Source organism: Stereum hirsutum (assembly GCF_000264905.1).
Source record: "Stereum hirsutum FP-91666 SS1 unplaced genomic scaffold STEHIscaffold_13, whole genome shotgun sequence".
NCBI lineage: Eukaryota > Fungi > Basidiomycota > Agaricomycetes > Russulales > Stereaceae > Stereum > Stereum hirsutum.
Window position 1 is genome coordinate 569,917 of NW_006763143.1, and position 23,583 is coordinate 593,499.

At 52.5% G+C, this 23,583-nt stretch overlaps 7 protein-coding genes across 7 annotated transcripts; 3 read left to right on the plus strand and 4 right to left on the minus strand.

Annotated features, from left to right (window-relative positions):
* Positions 1-177: 177 nt before the first annotated feature.
* On the minus strand, positions 178-1,939 carry STEHIDRAFT_113481 (uncharacterized protein; the record flags this gene model as incomplete). The annotated part of the gene is made up of 3 exons (XM_007307403.1): positions 178-249; positions 386-1,578; positions 1,651-1,939. 3 exons carry the CDS (start codon positions 1,937-1,939, stop codon positions 178-180), a joined length of 1,554 nt encoding a protein of 517 aa, XP_007307465.1.
* A 1,039-nt stretch (positions 1,940-2,978) lies between these two features.
* STEHIDRAFT_141134 (uncharacterized protein) lies at positions 2,979-4,539 on the plus strand (the record flags this gene model as incomplete). The annotated part of the gene is made up of 5 exons (XM_007307404.1): positions 2,979-3,295; positions 3,356-3,797; positions 3,895-4,008; positions 4,069-4,246; positions 4,427-4,539. The coding sequence occupies 5 exons, from the start codon at positions 2,979-2,981 to the stop codon at positions 4,537-4,539; spliced, it is 1,164 nt and encodes a 387-aa protein (XP_007307466.1).
* Positions 4,540-6,082: 1,543 nt separating this feature from the next.
* On the minus strand, positions 6,083-8,485 carry STEHIDRAFT_141135 (uncharacterized protein; the record flags this gene model as incomplete). The annotated part of the gene is made up of 4 exons (XM_007307405.1): positions 6,083-7,689; positions 7,837-8,027; positions 8,089-8,144; positions 8,339-8,485. The coding sequence occupies 4 exons, from the start codon at positions 8,483-8,485 to the stop codon at positions 6,083-6,085; spliced, it is 2,001 nt and encodes a 666-aa protein (XP_007307467.1).
* A 645-nt stretch (positions 8,486-9,130) lies between these two features.
* On the plus strand, positions 9,131-11,194 carry STEHIDRAFT_159917 (uncharacterized protein; the record flags this gene model as incomplete). Its single annotated transcript, XM_007307406.1, has 1 exon — positions 9,131-11,194. One exon carries the CDS (start codon positions 9,131-9,133, stop codon positions 11,192-11,194), a length of 2,064 nt encoding a protein of 687 aa, XP_007307468.1.
* Positions 11,195-12,172: 978 nt separating this feature from the next.
* STEHIDRAFT_123767 (C-22 sterol desaturase) lies at positions 12,173-14,544 on the minus strand. Its single transcript, XM_007307407.1, has 6 exons — positions 14,109-14,544; positions 13,890-14,003; positions 13,751-13,825; positions 13,027-13,690; positions 12,631-12,950; positions 12,173-12,558 (listed from the first exon to the last, which is right to left on the minus strand). Exons 1-6 carry the CDS (start codon positions 14,414-14,416, stop codon positions 12,498-12,500), a joined length of 1,542 nt encoding a protein of 513 aa, XP_007307469.1. The 5' UTR covers positions 14,417-14,544; the 3' UTR covers positions 12,173-12,497.
* Positions 14,545-16,396: 1,852 nt separating this feature from the next.
* Positions 16,397-17,074, minus strand: STEHIDRAFT_62751 (uncharacterized protein; the record flags this gene model as incomplete). The annotated part of the gene is made up of 1 exon (XM_007307180.1): positions 16,397-17,074. The coding sequence occupies one exon, from the start codon at positions 17,072-17,074 to the stop codon at positions 16,397-16,399; it is 678 nt and encodes a 225-aa protein (XP_007307242.1).
* Positions 17,075-20,115: 3,041 nt separating this feature from the next.
* On the plus strand, positions 20,116-21,888 carry STEHIDRAFT_62866 (kinesin light chain; the record flags this gene model as incomplete). Its single annotated transcript, XM_007307188.1, has 1 exon — positions 20,116-21,888. One exon carries the CDS (start codon positions 20,116-20,118, stop codon positions 21,886-21,888), a length of 1,773 nt encoding a protein of 590 aa, XP_007307250.1.
* Positions 21,889-23,583: the final 1,695 nt, after the last annotated feature.

The window sequence follows — 23,583 nt, forward strand, 5'->3', positions numbered from 1 at the left end:
GGATGAATGAGGTCGATGTGGGTCGCGTGCTTTGTACACGTTAGACCGGGGTGGTTGTGTGGCGCATTCTGAAGGTACCGGTGGGCACGGTTGGTAGTGGTAGTAGATGAGGGAGGGAGAGGCGGTAGGGCAAGATGGGTGAGTATTGAATCATGAGGAAGGAAGGAAGGAAGGGTGTCATTCAATCTCCTCGTCTGACTCGTCCGTACAGCAGCAGCAGAGCTTCGTCTCGACCTGCCACCACCACCACTATTGCCGTGCCATCGTACCACACGCACGCATATATCCATCCACCACGACACAACACGACACGACACACCGCAACGCACGAAAGAACGAAGGAAACATTGAGCATCAATTCCAGATGTGCAAAGCATACACTCACATGTCGATTCCAAACCCTCCAAGGCCACTTCCCAAACAACACGTCCTCCCACTCCTCCTCCCCCATCTCCCCATCCCCATCCCCACCCTCCTCCTCTCCTTCCTCTCCATCCCGCTCCTCCCCCGCTCCCCGGGCCAACAACGGCCGCCTCCCACTCCCACTCCCACTCCCACCCCCATTCCTCCGCCTATATCGTTGTGCTTGTAAGATCCCAACCCTCCGCACACCCACATCTTCCGGATATACATATTCCTCCTCTTCATCCTCGCTGTTCTCCTCGTCTTCGTACCCTCCATACCCGTGCCCATATCTCGTTCCGGTCCCATTCGACCCAGACCCATGAGATGCGTGAGTATTTGACCCAGACCCAGGACCAGGACCAGGGTAGGAAACCGTCCTCCGTCTCCCACCTAGGCTTCCACGTCGGATGTTGGATCCATAAGCAGCGGGTAAGCGGCCTCTCGTCGGCGTCAGGGGCGTGCGTTCGCCCATTCCTGATCCCGTTCTCTCTCCTTCTACCCCCATCCTCTCTCCTTCTGCCCCCACTCCTGAGCCGTCCCTATCTCCATCTCCCGCCACCGCCCCATCCGACTTATATGAATATGAATGTGAAGTAGAACCGGAACCAGGATCGGGATGTTCATGTTGGCTAGAGGGAGTGGAAGCAGCCCAACTCATCTTCGCCTGTCTCTTCTGTAGCGCATTCGCGGCTAATAACGAGATACGCTGGACGAGTGGCCCTCTCGGCGTGTTCTCGTCGGGCTGGCTTCTCAGAGGCGCGGAGATGGAGGAGGAGGGAGACGAAGAAGAAGAACTTGTATACTCCTCGCGGGAACGGGAACGGGAATGCGAGAGGGAGTGCGGGGCTGGGTGGGAGTGGGAGTGCGTGAGGGGGGGACGGGTGGAGGGGGATTGGGAGGGGTACGGTGGCGCCGATGAGGTGGAAGAGGAAGAAGGGTGCGGGGTATGTTGATGTTTCTTACGTAGTCCGGACGCGATACGGACGCGCGAGTGGAAACGCACGCGGTTCAACGTCGTTGGGGCCTCCTGTGGTCGGTCTCTGTGCTCGGGGTTGGGTGTTAGAGGGCGGGAGAGCAGGACGGGGATCGGGACATCCTGGGGATGGGCGTCTGGGTTTTGGCTGGCGTTAGGGCTGGGTTCGGGCTCGACGAGGGCGTAGGTGCGGTTTATGGCTATAGCATACAGTGACAGTGGAATGATGAATATTCAGTATTCAATAAACCCGTACGGATAGGATGACGCACCGGTCGTCGCACCACCCACAGGAACCTCCCCATCCCCGTCGTCGACTTCCGAATCCGAGTCGAGTCGAAGTTGGAGCGCGTTCCCCGCCATGAGCAGCGTCGACCCGTTCTTCTTCCGAGCGCCATTCGTGGTGGTCAGCGGGGAGGGAGTACGTCCAGGACCGGGATAGGAGCTTCGACGTTGTTTGGGGTGAGGAGGGTTTCCGTTTGAGGTCGGGGTCGGGGTGTTGGTCGGGTCTGATGCGGAAGGGCTGGGGGTACCGGTATGGGAGGATGGAGGAATCGTCATGATGTGATGACTCGTATTACAGTCTAAGTACACCGTGCAATGCTCGAGGACGCTGGCAAACCACTCCTCTCTCACTCGAATACAGTGTCGTGGGTGGGTGGTGGTGTGGGGTAAAGGACGCAAAGCAAGATCAGGTCACACAGGAAAGCTACTTGCACACCCCGGGGCGACAGTGGACTTAAGGTTGTCGATGCGCCATTGCAATGTGCGCACCGAAAACTCGCAGGAGGGGCTTCACTGAGCTGATAAGATGAGAGCTCTGATCAAATGACCAGCGGTGGCCGATCTAGGCCTTTGGGGTCGTTTGCCGGCGGGGTCGAGACGGTTTCTCAGGCACGCGGTGGGTTTGTAGTGTGTGGGGAATTTGATTTGAGGATGGTTCAAAGCGTAGACTCAGACGACGATGGTTCTGTTTATTGTCCTCTTGGGCTTGAATACGTATTGGCTGGTTGGACGTAGGGGATCGTTTCGTGGTCCATCGTATTGGCGGTCATCTATGACGGCGTGGCCCAGTTAAAAGGAGAGCGGTCCGAGTGACAGTGTTATTTTCTACACCCGCTCCGAGTGACTCCTTCACTTCGACCTATAAATTATCTTCCGCTTCCCGCTCGAAGCCTAAGCTTGAAAGCTTGAGCATCCGGACGTCAAGCTATGCGTTGTTTGAGATAGACATCGATAGGGTAAAGGCAACAACGAATGTACAGAACAAGACTTGCACGACAGCATCAACCGACGATAGCATGTAAAGTAAGGGGTCACCATGTGTAGACAGAAGAATCATCGAGAAAGATGAAGGCATATGACGAGTTGAATGGGATAGCGTAGCGAGCGTATCACTTCAAGAGCAGATCTGTGGACGCTCCTTCGTGTGGCGTTGACACGCGATTACAAATTCCTGATGGTCCGCGTCGGCGTTTGAATTTGGACATGAACACGCCTTTGCTGCCGAGCGCAACCAGGACCTCACCTTTCTCCATCGCTGTCGAGGATACGGACTCGGAAACACTACCTCTGAAGTCCTAATATTCACTCCCACCGAATGTCCTTGAATGCTAGACCCACTCTTCCCGTCGAAATGCTCAGCGAGATCGTCGCCCTCGCTGCGTTCGAAGCAGACTCAAGGCCCGAGTTGCTGTCTCTCTGCCTTGCTAGCCGTGTCTTTCACGAGCTCTCCATCCGTCATCTTTACCGTACCGTAACGATACGCTGCTCTGACCGGTCGATAGCAGATCGAAGTATAGAGCCCAATAGTAAACGACCGGTGTTTCGCAGCTTTCAGCTATGTAGGACCCTGCTTCAAAGCAAGTATCACGTGAAGGAGTTTGTTCGTAGCTTCACCATCGAGGAAGCGCCTTGGTACGTTCCCAAAAATCGAATATCCTACCATACCTTAACATTAATAACTTCAACATGCAGTCACACCAGCGCCGAGTTGATCTCGGATGTTCTATCGGACCTGCCGCATCTGGAGTCCCTTTGTTTCGACATCCAATTCCAGAAATGCGAATCTGGATGTGACGTTCTCGTTCTCTATCCTTGTCGGGCCGGCCACCGTTTCGAAGACCCAACAAAGTTCCTGTCGAAGGTCACGATTCCTACACTTCAGAACTTCAAGGTCGAAGCAGAAATGGTCCACTCTCCTACCGTCACTCGAATCCTACAGCGCCACGCCCAGTCGCTGCACACCGTCGAACTGAGTATCGGAGACATCGAGGAGCCAGCCAATAGTCTTTTTTTCCAATGCGTCGTCACGTGGGCGTATACCCTGCCCGGGCTTGGAGCTCTCGCTTCCTATGCTAAAGAAATTCACCGCGCCGTGTCCGTATTGGGAGCTTCTCGATCCGCAGGGCAGCCCGATGTTGGTGGACGCAGCGGTACTTAACACTCCGATGCTACCTGACGATGCTCTGCATCTGCTGCGACAATACCCTCGGATCCATCATCTACGTTTTCAGCTGCCAAATAAGGTGAAGGAGACGAAGCGTTGTTTGCGCTTAGTGGGGGGGCAATGGGCGATCCGCCAACTGGTGCTTCAGTATTCGGGATGCTCAGATGGAGACTCTGAAACCGTGAGTTCCTCCTCAGGTGATAGACTGATGGTACCCTTCGTTTGCTCGCAATCGCGACAGAAATTACTGAAAGTGATCGCTAAATCGCTCAAGGAATTCAACTTCACGGCACTCGAAACCCTGGTTATTGTCACGCCGGTTGTGTTCAGCGGCTATCTGCCGTTGAATCACGAAGAGAAGATGGCAGTCCCACAAGTTCTTGGTGGTGCATGTCCCAATCTACGTGAAATGGTATGGGGTGAGTTTCCCTTTTGCTCATGTCCCCCGTCAGTCGAACCTGTGTTTTCCTCACCGTGAATGTGAGGAGTGAAAAAGAACACCAGACTGACTCGGACATGTTACAGCCGTTTGCAGTACCGAAGGCGCGACGCGGATTTCTTCTCAAAACGGTCGTTTTGGATTCTCCGGTATATTTCAGTCGTAGCGGCCTCAAACCGTGAAGGATCTTCATGGAAGTTGGACCGGTCTGTTCGCACTGCTTGTGCGCAGGCAACCATGTTTTCAGATTTTTTCTCCGATGTTTTGTTGTAATTGGTAGGGTACATAAGCAAGTGTTTTGTATGTACGGCTTTCTCATGGAAAAAATACATTATATATTTGCTTTTCTAATTGAAAGTGTGAGTACTAGTAATTTAAAGGGAATCATGTACTTTATACCATGGTAGGTAGCCGCTAAACGTTCTGAACCGGGTTGAGGGAGGTGAGAAGTGCAAGCACATATTTCGCCTATATAATGCCCAATATGTCGTTCCCTATTTTGATACTCCTTCTGAGGCACCCGATGAGAATTGCAAAGGTGATCCCGTATTTATATCACTGAAGAAAAGACACAGTGGGCGGGGCCACATACACAATTCTTGAGGGGAGTGGGTGGCGTTGCTGTGAATGCTCTCCGGGCCGCTCTCCCCGCCTCGAAAATAGCGCGGTGCCACATTCTCCCCTGTGCAACGACCTCTGTGGCCCGCTTCACTGTGTCTTTCCTTCAGTGATATAAATACGGGATCGCCTTTGCAATGCTCGTCGGGTGCCTCAGAAGGAGTATCAAAATAGGGAACGACATATTGGGCATTATATAGGCGAAATATGTGCTTGCACTTCTCACCTCCCTCAACCCGGTTCAGAACGTTTAGCGGCTACCTACCATGGTATAAAGTACATGATTCCCTTTAAATTACTAGTACTCACACTTTCAATGAGAAAAGCAAATATATAATGTATTTTTTCCATGAGAAAGCCGTACATACAAAACACTTGCTTATGTACCCTACCAATTACAACAAAACATCGGAGAAAAAATCTGAAAACATGGTTGCCTGCGCACAAGCAGTGCGAACAGACCGGTCCAACTTCCATGAAGATCCTTCACGGTTTGAGGCCGCTACGACTGAAATATACCGGAGAATCCAAAACGACCGTTTTGAGAAGAAATCCGCGTCGCGCCTTCGGTACTGCAAACGGCTGTAACAACTAGATGACTGGTATTGGGGCCCGCGGGCTGAAAAAGAAGTGTTCCCCTAGCTTATTTATCCAGACAGTTGCGCCTTATTGCAGCTGTCACGACCGACCTCTAATGTCTGAGAACGACATTGGTTCATGGTGTTAGCAACACGCGGACGTAGTTTACCGCTCGTAATATATCTCACCTTCGTCATCGCCACCTATATGGACGCTCTCCCTTTACCAGATCAACTTACAGATACAGTACTAATGATCAGACGAGATACAAGAGGTCTAGGTTCTTCCCTCGTGTTACGGGCAAGTTGTATCTGGCCTGCCGCCATACAAGTTCGACTCGATTCACCATTCCTCAGTAATTCCATACACTTCGATGACCACTACCTACCCAGACACCCTACCGTCCATCTCTACGACCCACGATCCACCAAAATTATGACGCACGCCAACCCACCCACTCCTCACGCCACGCAGACCACGCCCCAGCTAGTAAGTGCGTACTGAGGTTCAAAGAACTGCCGTATACCACTCACACTTCGATTCCTCACCTCCCCTCGGATTCCGCATCCCACTCACTCCAGTATCTCTCGCTCTCCTCATCTTCCTCATGTTATTCCTCTCAGCCACCTTGCTCTCCGTCACGGTCGTCATCCTCATAACACCCCTCGTCCTCCTCCTCCGAATCGCTGTCCTCATCCAATCCATAGACGTGTATACGACTTTTCATCCCCACACGCTCCGCGAACTCTTTAATTGGGGAAGATAAATGCAACGCGTGAAGACGCGAACCGTTCTGCCGTGCACGCGTCTTCAAATGCTTCAGTGCTTCCATGAGCTGCATTTCGTCGCGCTCGATTTGTTGGAGCTGCCACGGTGCGTCCGTGGATGATCTGATGGATGGCCCGGGATGATCAAAGTAGATCGAACGAAGCTCGGGGAAGAGCAAGAAGTCCTCCGCACGGTGACTCGGAGTTGGGTACTCAGACTTTCCGTTTGGGTATACATACGGCACGCCGGCGAGCGCTTTGGCGAGAAGGAGGAACCCTTCGAGTGACGACTCGAAGCGGAACGTGCGTACGTTCTGAAGGGGGAAACAGGGGTCGAGCCAGCGGTAGGCGGATGGCGAGGAAACGGTTATGGTGAGATCTTGAACGTGAGATAGGGGGAGCGCGCGGGTGTACATCGCTGGGATATCCCTTCCTAGCATGAAGTCCGCATCCAATCTGAACCATCCGAGTTCCAGAACAAAGATAGGCAGAGGCGCGGGAGCCTCCGAGAAACAGTGCCACTCGATGATCCTTGTAGAGAAGACGATCTTGAGCGTTGAGACTGGGTCAGGGCGGACATGGAAGAGATCAGGATTTTCGCGTGACACGAAAGAGTGCATCAACTCCCGGACATCGTCTTCTGTATCCTGTCGGACAGGTTCATTCAAGACGAGTTGAGACACAGACAGTGGAGCAGATAGAGCGCGGAAGAATGCTAGGCAAGATTTTGTATCGATGTTTCGTAATGAGATGTCTGTGAGACCAGGAAGAGCCAAGGGTAGAGAGTTGGAGGATGGAGAAATGTCGAAGGTGGCGGGATCATCACCGCGTATGTGCAGAAGTTGGAGATTGGGTGACTCGCGGAGGAGATGACACAGATTCTGGAGTCTCCGGACATCCCTGGGAACCTGACCCGGTGACTCGAAGACCGTAGGGGGGAGGGAGGATAAGGACAGCTCTCTCAGGTCGCAAAAGAGAGGAGAGATCGGTTGTACGGAAAATATGATGTTGCCCTCCAGGCTGAGCTTCTTCAAGCGCGGCGTACAGCCGCAGAATAGAATCGGAGGAAGTGTGACCGGAGCATTCGCGATCAGCCTGAAGACCTCTAACGCGGGGGCAGGCTTGTCGAGAAGCTCATCCATCGCATCCATAACTTGAGCGAGGGTGTTTGAATCATCGGGCTCATAGTCTTCAAAGAATTCCACCGCTAGATGTACGAGACGCGGCCATACGTTGTAACGAGAAAATAGCTCGCGATACAAGGAGAAGACAGTCTTCTTCTGGCTGTTCCGATTGGCGTCCCGGTTGGCAGCGACGTACGTCGAGTCGGTTTGACGTGTAAGATCACTTGGAGCAAACCGTAGTTCAAGGCGAAGAGGAGACTGCTTGGATCGGGCGAGCAGCGCCTCGAGTGCAGTGCATGTACGAATGTTGATGCAGGTAGCCCAGAGACTAGAATCTGCAAGGGCTGTATTTCGCCAGCGACGGCAAACATACGTGACTTTGATCCAGGGGACACCAATACAGAACCCTCCAGCACATTTTCAGTCTTCGGAATCGCAGTTCGAGTAAGATGCCAAGTCCAGAGAGAGGGTTTTGAAAATACCGACGAGGATCTCGGGGGGAAGGCGTGAGATGGGTCGAAGGCTGTTCTGAAACTCTCTGAAGCGCTGTATTGCAACGTATAGGTCGTTGATCTCGAGATCGACGAGCTCGAGGAGGCCCGGTCTGGATCCCGACGATGCGTTCGAAATCCAATCTCTGGCCATCGAGGACCACTGAGGTCCTCGAAGAGGTCTGGAAATCATGTGTATGAGGGAGAGAAATCACTCCAGGCCACATTAGTATAAGCACGCACGTCTCTGATCCTGTCTTTTCTCCTGACATATTGTGCAGGGCTCGAACGCTAAGGATCTAAGTGCACGGTTGAGTACAATTATCACGACACACCTTAGTGAGCGACGACGTACCGCGAATTGTTTAAAGATTGTCCAGGTATAGCGTATTAGCACGAGTACTAGGGAGTCCGGGAGCAAGGGTGAAGAACAAGACACAAGTGTCCGAGGTGATCTAAACGCCTCCTGCTTAGTCAAGCCCTAACCCTACACCTCCCAGACTTCGCCACCCTCGCCACCCTCGCCACCCTCGCCACCACGCCTCTCTCTGCTCCCTCCGAGTCCTGGTCCATGCATACAACCGCCTGCGCATCCCGCCTGCAGCCATTTCACTGGCTTAGTAGACCTCTCAGCAAACATGGCCTATCCAACCGACCAATATCCAAGCACAAGAGGACGGTGAACAAAGTTATCGTCGTCCTGGCACCTCCACCTGCCAGTGCGCTTTGAACTGTCGTCCGAGCTTCCGAGTGCTCGGTGTGGCCTTGCGCTATCCATGACCTCGAGGGTGAGATAGTCCCCGGTGAAGGTTCCAATTTTCCATGAACATCGACCAACGGGCGAAGATATACTTATGGGTGTCGTGAAGTCAGCCTGTGGTCATCGGGTTGCTCATGTGTGCTAAATTCTCAGTGGCGAGTGCCTCAAGGCGTTTAGATGACCCTAGATGACCTAGTCCATCTCTGCCTCGTCCTGGGAAACTCCCCCCTTGCTCTCAATCTCTCTAGTACTCGTGCTAATACGCCCTGCCCGGCCAATTTCTGAACAATTCACGGTACGTCGCCGCTCACTACTTTGTATCGTGATATCCTACTCAACCGTGCACCTATATCGCTGTGTTGCAGAATCTGTCAGCGACCGACTTTGAGCGTTCGATCCAGACCTAGATGTCAGAAGAAAAGACAGGATCAGAGACGTGCGTATTTGTTCTACTGTGGCCTGTAGTAATTTCTCTCTCTCAAACACACAATTTCCAGACCTCTTCGAGGACCTCAGTGGTCCTCGATGGCCAGTGATTGGATTTCGAACGCATCGTCGGGATCCAAACCGGGCGTACTCGAGCTCGTGGATCTTGAGATCAACGACCTAGCCGTTGCAATGCGGCGCTTCAGAGAGTTTCAAAACAGCTTTCGACCCATCTCACGCCTACCTCCCGAGATCCTTGTCGATATCTTCGAAATCCTCTCTCTGGACTTGGAATCTTACTCGAACTACCATTCTGAAGACTGCAAATGTGCTGGGGAGTTTTGTATTGGTGTCCACTGGATTGGGGTCACGTATGTTTGCCGTCGCTGGCGGAATGCCGCCCTTGCAGATGCTAGTCTCTGGGCCGCCTGCGTTAACGTTCGTACGTGCGCTGCACTCGAGGCGCTGCTCGCCCGATCCAAGCAGTCTTCTCTGCACCTTGAACTGAAATTTGATCCCAACGATCTTAACTGCGAGACCGACTCGATGTACGTCGTTGCTAACCGGCATGACAAGGACAGCCAGCGCACGACCTTCTCCTTGTATCGCGAGATATTTTCTCGTTACAATGTATGGCCTCGCCTCGTACATCTTGCGGTGGACATGTTCGAAGACTTTGAGATCGAGTACCAAAACACCCTCGCTCAAGTTATGGATGCGGTAGCTGAACTTCTCGACCAACCTGCCCCCGAGTTAGAGGTCTTGAGGCTGACTACGGAGGGACTTGTACATGTTACACTTCCTCCGATTCTGTTCTGTGGCTACACACCGCGCTTGAAGAAGCTCAGCCTGGAGGGCGACATCATATTTTCCATACAACCGATCTCTCCTCTCTTTTGCGACCTGAGAGAACTATCTTTATCTTCCCTCCCCCCTACGTACTTCGTCTCACCGGGTCAAATTCCACAGAATGTCCAGAGACTCCAGAATCTGTGTCATCTCCTCCACGAGTCACCCAATCTCCAACGTCTGCACATTTCGCAGCCCATACGCCGTGTTGACCCCGCCACCTTTGATATCGCACCCTCCTCTGACTCTCTACCCGTAGCTCTTCCTGGCCTTACAGATATCTCATTCAAAAACATGGACACAAAATCTTGCCTAGCACTCCTTCGTGCTTTATCTCTCCCGCTGTCTGTGTCTCGACTCGTCTTGGATGACCCTGTCTCAAAGGATTCCGAAGACGACGTCTGGGAGCTGATGGGCTCTTTCATGTCAGGCGAAAATCCCGATCTCTTCTATGCCCACCCAGACCCAGTCTCGACACTCAAGATTGTCTTCTCCACAATGATCGAATGGCACTGTTTCTCAGAGGCTCTCTCGCCTCATCCCATCTTCGGTTTGAAACTCGGGCGGTACAGATCGGAATACGATCTCGACATCAGACTAGGAAGGGACATCCCAGCGATGTACACCCGCGCGCTCCCCGTGTCTCACGTCCAAGATCTCACCATAACCTTTTCATACCAGTACGACTACCGCTGGCTCGACCCCTGTTTCCCCCTCGAAAACGTGTCCACGCTCCGCTTCGACTCATTCCTCGGAGGGTTCCTCCTTCTCGCCAAAGCGCTCGCATGTGTACCATATGCAAACGGAAGGTCAGATTATCCAACCCTGAGTCTCGGGAAGGAAGACTTCTTGCTCTTCCCCGAGCTTCGTTCCATATACTTTGATCATCCCGGGCCACCCGTCAGATCATCCACGGGCGCAGATGCACCGTGGCAGCTCCGAGGAATCGAGCGCGATGAAAAGGAGCTCATGGAGGCATTCGATCATTTGAAGATGCGTGCACGGCAGAGAGGTTCGCGTCTTCGCGCATTGCATTTATCTTCTGCGATGCAAGAGGTCGCGGAGCGTGTGATGGTGGAGAGTCGTATTAATGTCTATGGTTTGGATGAGGATACTGATTCAGAGGAGGAGGAAGAGGAGGAGGGATGGTATGAGGATGATGACCGTGACGGGAACCAAGGTGGCGAAGAATATCATGAGGATGAGGATGTGGAGGAGAATGAGGATGAGGATGAGGATGTGGAATCCGAGAGAGATGTGGAATCTGACGTGACTTTAGACTGGGGTGAAGAATTACTCCGAGCAGGACTGTAGTATCACTGGCAGCTAGTATTCCTGTACCTTGTACTCTACAACTGTAACGGCGAACTCGGACGGTGAATATGAACCACAACTTATTCAACAAGTAGGTGGTTGTGTGCTGTAACAGGCTCGCCGTTCGAAGATCAGACCAAGTATGGCCGCCAAGTGGCATCGCCCGCTGGTCGCTTACGCTTTCGCACCAGGCTGGAATATACTCGCCGTTTTGGCATGCTCTGCTATACGCGGCGGAGTGACTCTCAAATCACACAACAAGTACTATTCATTGTGTTGAGGTACTTACATCATTGTTACATTGTTTCAACCCAAGTACTATTACTGAGTAAGTATATCCGCGTTAGTTGGTGTTCACGGGAGGGTAGCTTCGGCTCTCGATTGTGATGCAAGCACACTAAAGACATAGCGTACTACTTATTCGCGGCATAGGCATCATTTTCGAATTCGGGCAAGGAAGTGGTACGGTCATGAGCACGAGAGATCGACGATGGAACAAGTGAAGGCATTGCTGAATAGTACTTATCACGCAAAAGACTGAGATGCAGCAGCAAAGAAGAAAGCGACTAGACGGTCGGGACGAACGTCGTCGAAGCAGAACTGGACATGGACATGAGCCATGGGTTTCGCCGAAGGCGTGAGGATCAAGTCTGACATCAGGCTAACGTTGTTTGCTGTCCTGCGCCACTCGGGTGCACCAAAAAGAAAAAAAAATCTGACATCAGGTAAGACAAACCAGAATAGTCGATCGCCTGCGAAACGGAAGCACTTTTCAGACCTACCTAAGACCCACTACAGTAGTAGCGTAGCGGGAATAATTCGTTGTCTATCAGTTCGAGCATGCGCATGGCCTCAACTTGAACCTATGGATTCAGTCGCTTCAGAGTACATCTTCGCCCGTTTGCCGTGGACCATACAAGTTCCGAGGACATCTCGCCAGAGCCTATAGATAGCACACCGAGAACTAGTAATGCATTCTTCATTCCATTTCCATACACCTCGACCACGCACAACCAACAATCCACACAACAAAACATTACGACGCACGGCCCCTCCTCACGCCCCGCGGACCACGTCCCATCTAGTAAGTACGTACTTGCTCTCCTCTCCTCTCTCACGAGGGTCAAAGGCACAGAGGCAGAGTGAAAAAGAGACAGACAAGGAAAAGAAAAAATAAAGAAAGAATAGGAATGCAGAGTGTTCGGGACTGGGAGGTCCGCATGCAGGGGTAGTGGTATAGGTATAATAAGAAGCGAAGAGAAGAGGACAGGGAAGAGAGAGGAGATATGATACGGCTCGGGGTCTAGGCGAGGGGCGAGAAAGTGAGCAGACAGCCGTCTTTGGGGAAGAGCGTCGCGATGATCCTACAGACACACGAACACGATCAGCAACGGGTAGGAGAGGGGAAAACAAGAAAAAGAAACAAAAGCACTCACTCAACCTCCTCACTCCTCTCCGTAACCTCATGCTTCCACTCCATCATCACACTCGCATCCGCCAACGCCAACGCAATATTCATAATCGCATACTCGACGCCGATGCACTTATGCGGTCCGCTCCCAAACACGAGATAATTCTTCGGGTTCTGGTTCGCGCTGCTGTTCTCGTCCAGCCAGCGTTCGGGGAGCAGACGGTCTGGCTCGGGGAAGACTTCAGGGTCGTGCAGGGAGGGGTAGGTGGAGGGAATGACCATGCTGTTGGCGGGGATGGTGTAGGAGGGTGAGATGGGGAAGGCTTTGAGCGTTTTGTAGGGGACCTAGATCAGGGAAGAGAGAAGGGGAGGAAGTCAGTACGGGCAGAGAAACGGGGAGGGAAGGAGAGAGAAGACGGACCATGGTGACGGGCGGCTTGACCCTCATACTCTCCTTCACGAAAGCCTTCAAATAAACCATCTGGTCATACATCTCCAACGTCATCGGCTTCTCATAATCCCCACCCCTCACCCTCTCCTGTTCCTCCTTCACCTTCTTCAACACATCCGGCATATCCGCCAAATGCTGGAACCCGTAGATCAAGCCCGAACTCATCGCGTCCTGACTAGCGAACAAGAACGAAAAGATGACCATCGCCATCTCGTGGTCGCTGAACTCTTTCCTTCCCTTGTAAGCCGGGTCCGCAAGCTGCTTCACCCACTCGTCCAACATACACGCGGGCTCCTTGCCTTCGGCCATAGCGATCTTGGACCGGTTCGCGGCGAGCATGAGCCATTCCATAGCGACCTTGCGCGCCTGGATCGCGCGGTAGACTTTCGTTCCTGGGATCGCGAGCGGGAAGTTCACGAGCTCGAGCGCGACAGTGATGGACCAGTATTTTTCGGAAATTTCTTCGGCGGCGTGTGCGGGGAGATGCGTGCCGCAGAAGACGCGGAGGGAGGTGACCATGTTGAGGTGGCGGACGGTCATCATGATCGGTTTTGGGGTCGGGTCGGAGATGTCGTTTGAGAGCCATTTGAGGAGATGTTCGCGCGTGATGTCGTCCATGAGTTGGATGTAGATGCTGTAATGGCGAGAAAATATTGATTACTACGTGTGATGGCGGGAGAGCGAAGGAACGTACCTGAGGGCTTTACGGGTGAAGAGGCCGTTGAGACTGCGGCGGTAGTCGACGTGGACTTTGCCGGTCAGGAATACCCTGTTCGATGCATGGAGAATATCAGCGTTGTACTTCGAGTCGTTCGGTGGGAATATGTTCGCACCAGTTCTCGGGGAGCAGGATCTGCTTGGCGGAGTGCACAAGACAAGGCTCGGCGTGAGTTGGCGAGTTGAAGATCTTGCGTGCGTATTCGTTCGACGAGGCCATGACGATGAAGCTGCAGGTACGGACAGATAGAAAAAAACCGCAGTCAGCCCTCGCCCCTGGTCAACCCTCCCACACCGCTCAAGACGCCCAACAATTCTAAAAAAAAAATACTGACATGTTGAAAACGCTAAGCGCACTCAACGCCCCGCTCGCCCACTGCCTCTTGTACCCCTCCATACTCGGCTTCATACTATCCGCAAACTTGCCAATAATCGGAATCGTCCAGTTATCGCCCGGCAGATGTTGTTTCTTCCACCGGTAGACGGTCTGCTCGAGGATGAGGAGCGCACCAAGGATGGCAGCGGTGGTGTAGAGCCATGTTGCGGCGCCGGATGCGGAGGAGGGAGCGAGGGAAAGGAAGGCGGGGGACCCTGTCGATGAGGGGACCGAGGCGGACTCGGTGGATTTGAAGAGGGAGGACATCGTTCGTCCGTTCGTTCGTGTATCGACCACTGCCGGTTGACTATAAGTACTACTATACTAGAACCGTAGCGGTGAGGGACTAGCTTTGAAGAGGGGGGTTGGAGAACGAAGGAGAGTGTGGAGGGAACGAATCCGCTTCGTTTTGTTTGGCCCGACTTTTTTGATTTTGATAGACCGAACGTCGGTTGGCCCACGGACGTTCCGTCAAAGTCAGGCCACTTTTTCCTGGGGACCTTTTACCGGCGCTTGGGCGCGGGGAATTGGGCGAACCCGCTTACGGGGCACAATTCACGTACACGTGATCGCGTTTGAGATGCCCCGGATCCCTCGCCCCGCCTCGATGGATGAGCACAAACGGCATTGTCAATGTTTCGTGGATCTGGGGCTGCCTGGGGGCGGGGCCCAGGAGGGAGTAGAGGAGGGCTGGAGAATTTGTGTGGTAATGCCGGATTTCTCGTGGGGAGATGGAGAGATGGAATGGAAACGAGGTCTGGTTGTGGTACGACCTTACTGAGTGACTGGAATAGGTGATCGTGCTCACGATACTGCGCCTCAGTGGGACAAGGGCGATGTACATATTGAAGACATTGGCGGTATCGTTACAAGGAGGTTATGGTCCTGAACAACCTACAACAGCCTACAACAGCAGACGATTTCGGAGGTGGAGCCATGAGATCATCTTTCTGGCGTTGTGGCGCGCAGCTGAATATTTGCCTCTCTTTTGCGTCGTCAGGTTCTTCCATAACCTTGACGTTCAACCTATCGATCCGAACGATTCATGAAGAACATGGGTTCCTTGCTAGCTCCACGCACTCTCCGTCGCTATTCCTTGGTACGACTTGAGCTCGACATCCAAATACTCCCTAGCTGCCGGTTGCCGTGAGCCTCGACGAGCAGGAGCGCTCGCGTTTCAACGACGTCGTCCTGAACCCTCTCTCTCAGGCTCTCGGATCACCTCCAATCTTTGAACGATATCCTTGTTCTCCTTCAAGCTTAGACTTTGCTGGTACTGTGACTGGGATTAGAACTCGGCGGTAGATTGGACGGTAATTCCACGACCCACATCGAGTTCAGATTCCTCGATTGACAGGAGACTCGGAGGCACGAAGGACATCAGGCGAAGGTGAGAACTGTGAAACGGTGCGTACTTTCCACCGCTGTGTTTGCGTTGTCGCAGAAGGGGATGCTGATTTTTTGTTGGACTGGACTGTGCATGGTCGGTAGGACGGTCGTGATTGATATGGGGAAGTATCTTCGAGGGTGATCTCGGAGCGGTCCTCGAACCATGGAGCGAGGAGAGCAACCCACGATCATGCAGGCGGTATGTCTACCAGATTTCCCTCACTATTCAATGCATATGCACTCAGTGAGACGTAATTCCTCTGTGTAGCCATGAACGGAGTAGGTCATAGCTCCGTGGTCCCCGACGGGGCGTACGGTCATATTTTTGTTTTCTGTAGATGCAAGACAAGATCGTACAAAATCATGTAGACTCGGACGCATACCTCTCGGAGTCTGCCTTCGCTGCTGTCAGACGTGTTTTCCCGGCTCTTATGTCTTCTGTACGCGGTGTAACTTCTGGATCGTCGTATTCAAATGGTCTATCGATATCATCGACTACTGTGTCCCGTTCGAGGTCTTATAACATACAGCGAGATCGTCATCACAACGACACAAAGGAGGGAAAGCAAAAAGCGAAGAAGTGAATTCATCCGGTGGACGTCCAGGGACCATTCTTATTCGCATCGTTCACTATGGACACTCATATTTACACACGCATCCGCTCTCGATCCAATCATTCCCAACCTGTAAATTATACCTCAGTATCTCACGCGGCTTATTCACATGTATGAACCTAAACAGGTTAATCAAGGACACTGTCTAACCCAAGAGCACCCTTCGAATCGAATGGGAAGGTACGAGAGCTCACTCGAACAAGAGGTCATCCATCCGCTTTTACCAACAACCTTCGACGGTCGCCTATAAATCTCCAACCCTATACTTCTCCTCGTCGATCTCCGCCAACACTGAATGTTCCAACTCTCCGTCCTTCAACCCATACAGCCTCGAGAAGCTCATGATCATAGGCCTCCACTTGTTCGCGTCGATTCTGTTCGCGTGTTCCTTCGAGACCAGTCCCTTCCACACATGCACCGTAAGAATCTTGACCTCGAACAACGTGATGAACGTCCTCGCCGCCTCCGTATCCATATCCTCCATCAACCCAAACCTCTTAACCACCTCGCCTTCCATCTGTACCGGACACTCCTTCACCCTCGGCGGCTCGACGAGGTCCGACTTTGCCTCCATCAACCCCGCCACACCGAACTTGTCCTTCACATATCTGTACCCTCTGCCCACTTTGTCAGTCGGAACGTCGGGCGTGCCCATGGTGCGAGCAAGCGCGTTGATGGAAGAAGACATGGTGTCGTCTGGGAGGTTGATGACGCATTGAGATGTGCGCAGGATGTTTTGTGTGGTTTGGGATGTGGATTGGAGACCGATGATGCAGCGGTGGCCGAGCCAGAAGATGGAGGAGATGGGGGCGAGGTTCGGGGAGTTGTCCGGGTTTGTGGTGGAGACGATGGCGACGGGGGTTCCCCAATAGAGGATAGCGGGGGAGATGGTGGTATGAGAAGTGTATCCAGAGTCGGACATTTTTGTGTGGGATTTCAATGGGCTCAGTGGAGGAGATGGGAGTGGTAGGTAAATATGTTGGCTCGTTCATGGTTCACCTACTGATATATGTTGAAAAACAGACGCCTTCATGAGTCTACAACGTACTTTGCGAGCAAACCTCTCGCTAAGGACATTTGCGCGCAAAGCAGGACGAATGTCCGCGCAAACTTACAGCACCGACAGGCTGGGCTCCACTCGTGTCCGGCAAGCTTGGCGGTTTGGTTCATGCTGTGTGACGTTCTTCGAGACGCAGAGTACTGTCCGATACACTCAGACGTTCTGTGAAGAGCATGGAAATATCTCCCGTCCTATGGTGTCTTCCAATACTGTTACAAGGTAGTAGCTGGGCTTGTACACCCATTATAGACATAAAGACGACAGATGAGCTATCATATGGGAGAAATAAGCTATTTTTACGCATTGGCGCTATCCAAGCGTTTGCTGTGCATAGTACCGCCTTGCGACTCTGGGTAGAGGGTACTATCTTCTGCTGCTTTCTTTCGCCCTTTCACTATCTTACTAGACACCGCACGACATGTCAGAATCAACTACCGAAGAAAGCCTGCGGTTGCTCGCACTAGGTGCGTTCTTTTCATCTCGTTGTTTGTGAGCCTTGGCTGATTTTTGGTAGACGGTGGCGGCATCCGTGGCTTGTCTTCTCTCCAGGTTCTTTGGCATCTCTTGCGTGAAGTCCAGGTTGAGGAAGGACTCCCGGAGATGCCGTTACCTTGTGAATATTTCGATCTCATTGGTGGGACCAGTACGGGAGGGTATGACAACGGAACGTGTACAGTGATTTGCCCCGGCGCTTACTCCAGCTCTACATAGGATTATTGCGCTCATGCTGGGACGCCTTCGCATGTCCGTCGACGATGCCCTCCGTAAATATGCGGAACTTTCCAAGGAAGTCTTCTCCAAGCGAAACGTATTTGGAGATGGGAGGTTCAAGGCGAGTAGGCTTGAGGGTGCCATAAAGAATGTGATCGCGGGGCAGCGGGCAGCCTCGCATGATGCAGAGGCCAGGATGATGGATGATGGGTCTTGTGGTGTAGCGTGTAAGACGTACGCAGCGACATACAATTCCCTCTTCACCAGGCGCTGATATCCTATCTCAACCGTAGATTCGTCTGCGCAACGGTCCCAAATGCCATAGCTGCTCCTACGCCCACGCTCTTCCGAACATATGAACCTCGTCACGGGCGTCTCATCAACTGCAAGATCTGGGAGGCCGCTCGTGCCACATCAGCTGCCCCTATATTCTTCGGACCTATAGAAATTGACACTGGCTACGGAGTCCACCCTCGATACACCGACGGCGGGCTCGGTAACAATAATCCTACCGATCTCGTTCTTCAAGAGGCCCACAAGCTATTTCCAGATCGCAAGATTGCCTGTATCATCAGCATCGGAACTGGACGACCCAAGAATGCGAAGCTCAGTAGGCCTGGTATCTTTCAACGTAATATGCCCCGCGTCGACGTCGCTATCGCTGTTGGCAAGATTGTCACCGATTGCGAGAAGACCGCTGAGGCTATGGAACGCCGCTTCCATCATTCCCCAAATGTATATTTCCGGTTCAACGTCGAGTATGGCATGGACGAGATCGAGCTGGGGGACTGGGAGAAGCTGGACGAAGTGCACGATATCACTAATGCATATCTGACGTCCGACAAGGTCGAGAAGGCGATGGAGAATGCGGCGGCAGCTATCAGAGCACGGCGTGGAGTCGTTACGACAGGTCAAGCCAGTATGTTGTAGTTCTGAAGTCTTGACAGTACATCATTTCAACTCATCATCTCGATAGGTGGTGCACTTGCGCAAATTGTTACTCGACGAAAGCCTGTCGCACCCCGTAAACTTTGTCCTCCTCCGACGCCATTTTTCACGGGTAGAGACGACATTGTTCGACAGATACAAGAGTACTTCACTGGACCTTCCGAGCGGCGTCGTATTTTTGCGCTATTTGGCTTGGGCGGCAGCGGGAAAAGTGAGATCTCACGCATGTTTGTGAAAGTTGTACAGGGAACTGAGCCGAAGAGGTACACTCTTGGATGACAACGCAAACACAAGTATGAAACTGTGCTGATTGATTGGTGTGTTTAGGTTTTCTGAATTATTCTATGTCGACGCAAGCAGCGAAGAGACGATAGAAACGGATTTAGGAAACATCGCCATGGTGGAGAAGATTGGGGATTCCGCTGCGGATACGACGCGGTGGATGGAAAGTCAAAGAGATTGGCTATTAATCCTCGATAACGCCGATGACCCTCATCTCGACCTAAGCCGATTCATCCCACAGACCGTGCACGGAAACACGATCATCACCAGTCGGAACGCTCAGACGCGCACCTACGGTTTTCCATCGAGAGCATATCACGAAATATTGAACATGGCTCCCGAGGAGGCGAAGGAGCTCTTCCTCCGGCGTGCAGGCCTCAAGATCGAGGACCAACCGTATACATCGAATGATCACGATGATGTGGTTGTGCAAACCATCGTCAAGGTACGTCCTCGAATAGCTCCACCGTATCTTACTAGTACATTAACAGCAGCTCAACGTATTCAAATAGGAGCTCGATTATTTTGCTCTGGCCATCATCCAGGCTTCCGCATATATTGCGAGCAATCCGACCTGCAAACCTGAGAAATATCTTGGCATGTACCAAGAGCGACGTCGAGAGTTACTCGAGGAGTACAAAAATGACGTCCAGAAGCTCGACTCATATCGTGGCACGGTCTATACGACCTGGAATATTAGCTTCGAGAACCTTCAGCACCATAACCCGCTTGCCGCTACATTCCTTCGTGTCTGTGCTTTCCTGCACAACGAATCTATCTCGGAGGCTATATTCAGAAATGCTGCCGCTGGATTGCTGTCTTTCAATTCGAGTATCCCTCCTTCTGAAGCAGTGATCTCTTGGGTGACGGACTTCCTACATTCATTCATGATCATGGATGATGGAATATGGGATGAGGGAAAGTTTCTCGCAGTAGTGCAAGACCTGTGCTCTTACTCTCTTATGAGTACTTCAGGTGGAAGCGATCTGTCTATCCATCTTTTGGTACAAGATTGGGCTCGGAATTATCACAACAACCTAGTCATCCCAACTTATACATCATTCATTCTGGGCCTGTCCATCTCATACTCTTATTATTCTGACCTACCGCGGCAGGCAAACTACGCCCACGATATCCGAAAGCTACTTCCACATGTCCAAGAGGTTCAGCGTCACTGCGAACACTTGGAATTATATGTAGCTGACTGGTTTGCGAGAACATTTTATGAGAGCGGACGATACCAAAATGCAGAAAGTCTTGAGATGGTAGTAAGAGAGGGATTGATGGATATGTTTGGCGAGGAGCATCCCGAAATCCTGACGAGCATGAACATCCTTGCAATGACATACCTACACCAAGGCCGATGGACAGAGGCTGAGAGGCTGCAGGCGACGTTGGTGGAGGCGAGGAAGCGGGTGCTCGGCGAGGAGCATCCCAACACACTGACGAGCATGCACAACCTTGCACTGACATACCGAGACCAAGGCCGATGGGCAGAGGCGGAGAGGCTGCAAGAGACGGTGATGGAGGCGAGCAAGCGGGTGCTCGGCGAGGAGCATCCCGACACCCTGGCAAGCATGAATACCCTTGCATCGATATACCAACACCAAGGCCGATGGGCAGAGGCGGAGAGGCTGCAGGAGACGGTGGTGGAGGCGAGCAAGCGAGTGCGAGGCGAGGAGCATCCCTCCACCCTGTCGAGCATGCACAACCTTGCATCGACATACGGAAACCGAGGCCGATGGGCAGAGGCGGAAAGGTTGCAGGTGACGGTGATGGAGGCGAGGAAGCGGGTGCTCGGCGAGGAGCATCCCGATACTCTGACGAGCATGCACAACCTTGCATCGACATACGGAAACCAAGGCCGATGGGCAGAGGCGGAAAGGTTGCAGGTGACGGTGCTGGAGGCGAGCAAGCGGGTGCTCGGCGAGGAGCATCCCGATACTCTGACGAGCATGAACAACCTTGCGTTGACATACCGAGACCAAGGCCGATGGGCAGAGGCGGAGAGGCCGCAGGCGACGGTGATGGAGGCGAGCAAGCGGGTGCTCGGCGAGGAGCATCCCGACACCCTGGCGAGCATGCACAACCTTGCCTCGACATACCGAGATCAAGGCAGATGGGCAGAGGCGGAGAGGCTGCAGGTGGCGGTGATGGAGGCGTGCAAGCGGGTGCTCGGCGAGGAGCATCCCAACACACTGACGACTATGAGCACCCTTGCATCTACATACCACAACCAAGGCCGATGGGCAGAGGCGGAAAAGCTGCAGGCAACGGTGATGGAGGCGAGCAAGCGGGTGCTCGGCGAGGAGCATCCCTCTACCCTGACGAGCATGAACAACCTTGCATCGACATACCAAGACCAAGGCCGATTGACAGACGCGGAGAGGCTGCAAGAGACGGTGATGGAGGCGAGCAAGCGGGTGCGAGGCGAGGAGCATCCCGATACTCTGACGAGCATGAACAACCTTGCGTTGACATACCGAGACCAAGGCCGATGGGCAGAGGTGGAGACGCTGCAGACGACCGTGGTGGAGGCAAGGAAGCGGGTGATCGGAGAGGAGCATCCTTACACATTGCGAACTATGGAAAGCCTCGCATCGACGTACCAGGCACTGGACCGATTATCGGATGCAAGCAGGCTCGAAGCAGAGGTGGAAGATATCAGAAAAAGGCTTGTCGTACAACGGGATCACGGGGTAGAGGCAGACAGCAGTACTTCTCATGCGAGCTGACTGAGTATGAGACTACGAGTAAATGTCCATCGTATTATTTATCGTGGTCCAGTTTTCTGATACAACATATGTATACCGTGATTCGCGTACTCGAAGTCGAGTGAACTTTTCCATTACTCTTTCTCAAACAGTGTTTTTTTAGCTTTATGACAAGTCTCCATACGAATCCACTTTCGACACCTCCTCGTTGCTTTAAATCAGCAACTATCGGGGGATCGCGTCAATGGTTATGAACGGGAGACAGTACTTAAGAGGAGGCGGAACGGAACGTACCCCGCGCTACATAGTTGAAACTCCAGTGGGCTCCATCGTCGCAAGATATCGCGTTCCGTCACGGTCTCGGTATGAATAATGAGACGGTGGATGACTTCCCGTAGAGAAAATATATGTCTATTAGGGCATATATGTAGCGGTTCACATCGTGTTTTTGCGATGTGAACTAAACCCATGATGGATTCAATACTTCGCAATTTTGTCCCGTTGGAGCCTCGAAGCTCAATTCACACGCAGTGCAATTTCGATGCGAGAGGGGCCTCCTCCGGCCTCTGCCCGTTCACTGACGTCGTTCGGAACAACACACACTTTGGCGGAAGGCCCACGTACTGTAGCTCCCAAAAGAATCGCTGTATCAGAGGCCATCAGGAAGGGGGACGGGAATGAGAGCAGGAGTAGACCCGTCTCGAGGATCCAAACTCAATGTGAACTGAGTATTATATCTAGCACCACACTCGAGATTCCGAGTTCACACTTTTCGTTTTCAGGATGATGAACGAACTTGGGAATTGCCGGCTGCTGCCGGCGGAAACCTTGCTTAGTTTTTTTTAGGGGACACTTAGTCGAGCAGGTAATCATCATGAAAAAGCTTTCTGGTATTCATTCTCTAGTTGGCTTCGATTGGGATGACTGCTAGCTAGTGAAGTGCTCGTTGTGATGCAGTGGACTGTGGCAGTGGGCATGGCTCGTGAGTATTGTCTTGACTACTTACACAGGGCACTTTCGAGATTTGGACAAGGCGCAGGTTCGTGACGGCCAAAGCCAACACTGGCAGTGGCAATGCATAATCGTAAACGGCCTCCTGGATCAATCATGATGCGGACATTTAGATAAAAGACAATATCAGCGTCCAGAGTCCCAGATATCGAGGCGAGAGAGCCTAACATGGGCGCCACATTCGCCACGCTGTTTGGCCTTATTTGCTCCTCAACACGCGCCACAATTACGGGGGTTGGAAAGACCTTGCTAAGCAAGGTTCCTGGTCCCTTTAGGGGACAAGGTCTGTTAGCAGCTAATTTTCGTCAAACAGCCAGACATAGTTAGTCTCGTTCCGATCGGCACTTCCCATGCGCCCAGACCGCACTACTCGCGTGCTTGCCACACGTTGCAATTGGCCACACGGCCGGCCGGCCTTCCATCCTCCTCCACTCTCGTCGTCTCGAGCTCATAAATAAGGCCGATGTTCGTGCATTCCCAATACACCCCTACTTGAATAAATACTGCATCTGCATGACTCGATTGGAAAAGAGGCCAACATCTGTGGATCGCCCCGGCAAGGAGGGTGGGCAGGCGGTCCACAGAGGTCGGCATCTTCGTTCCAGTTGTCAGTGTACTAGTATATAGTATAATATAGACAATATTGCATGTCCCGGTGCCACATTCTATGTGGGATATAGCCCGATGTACATCAGGAGAGGCATA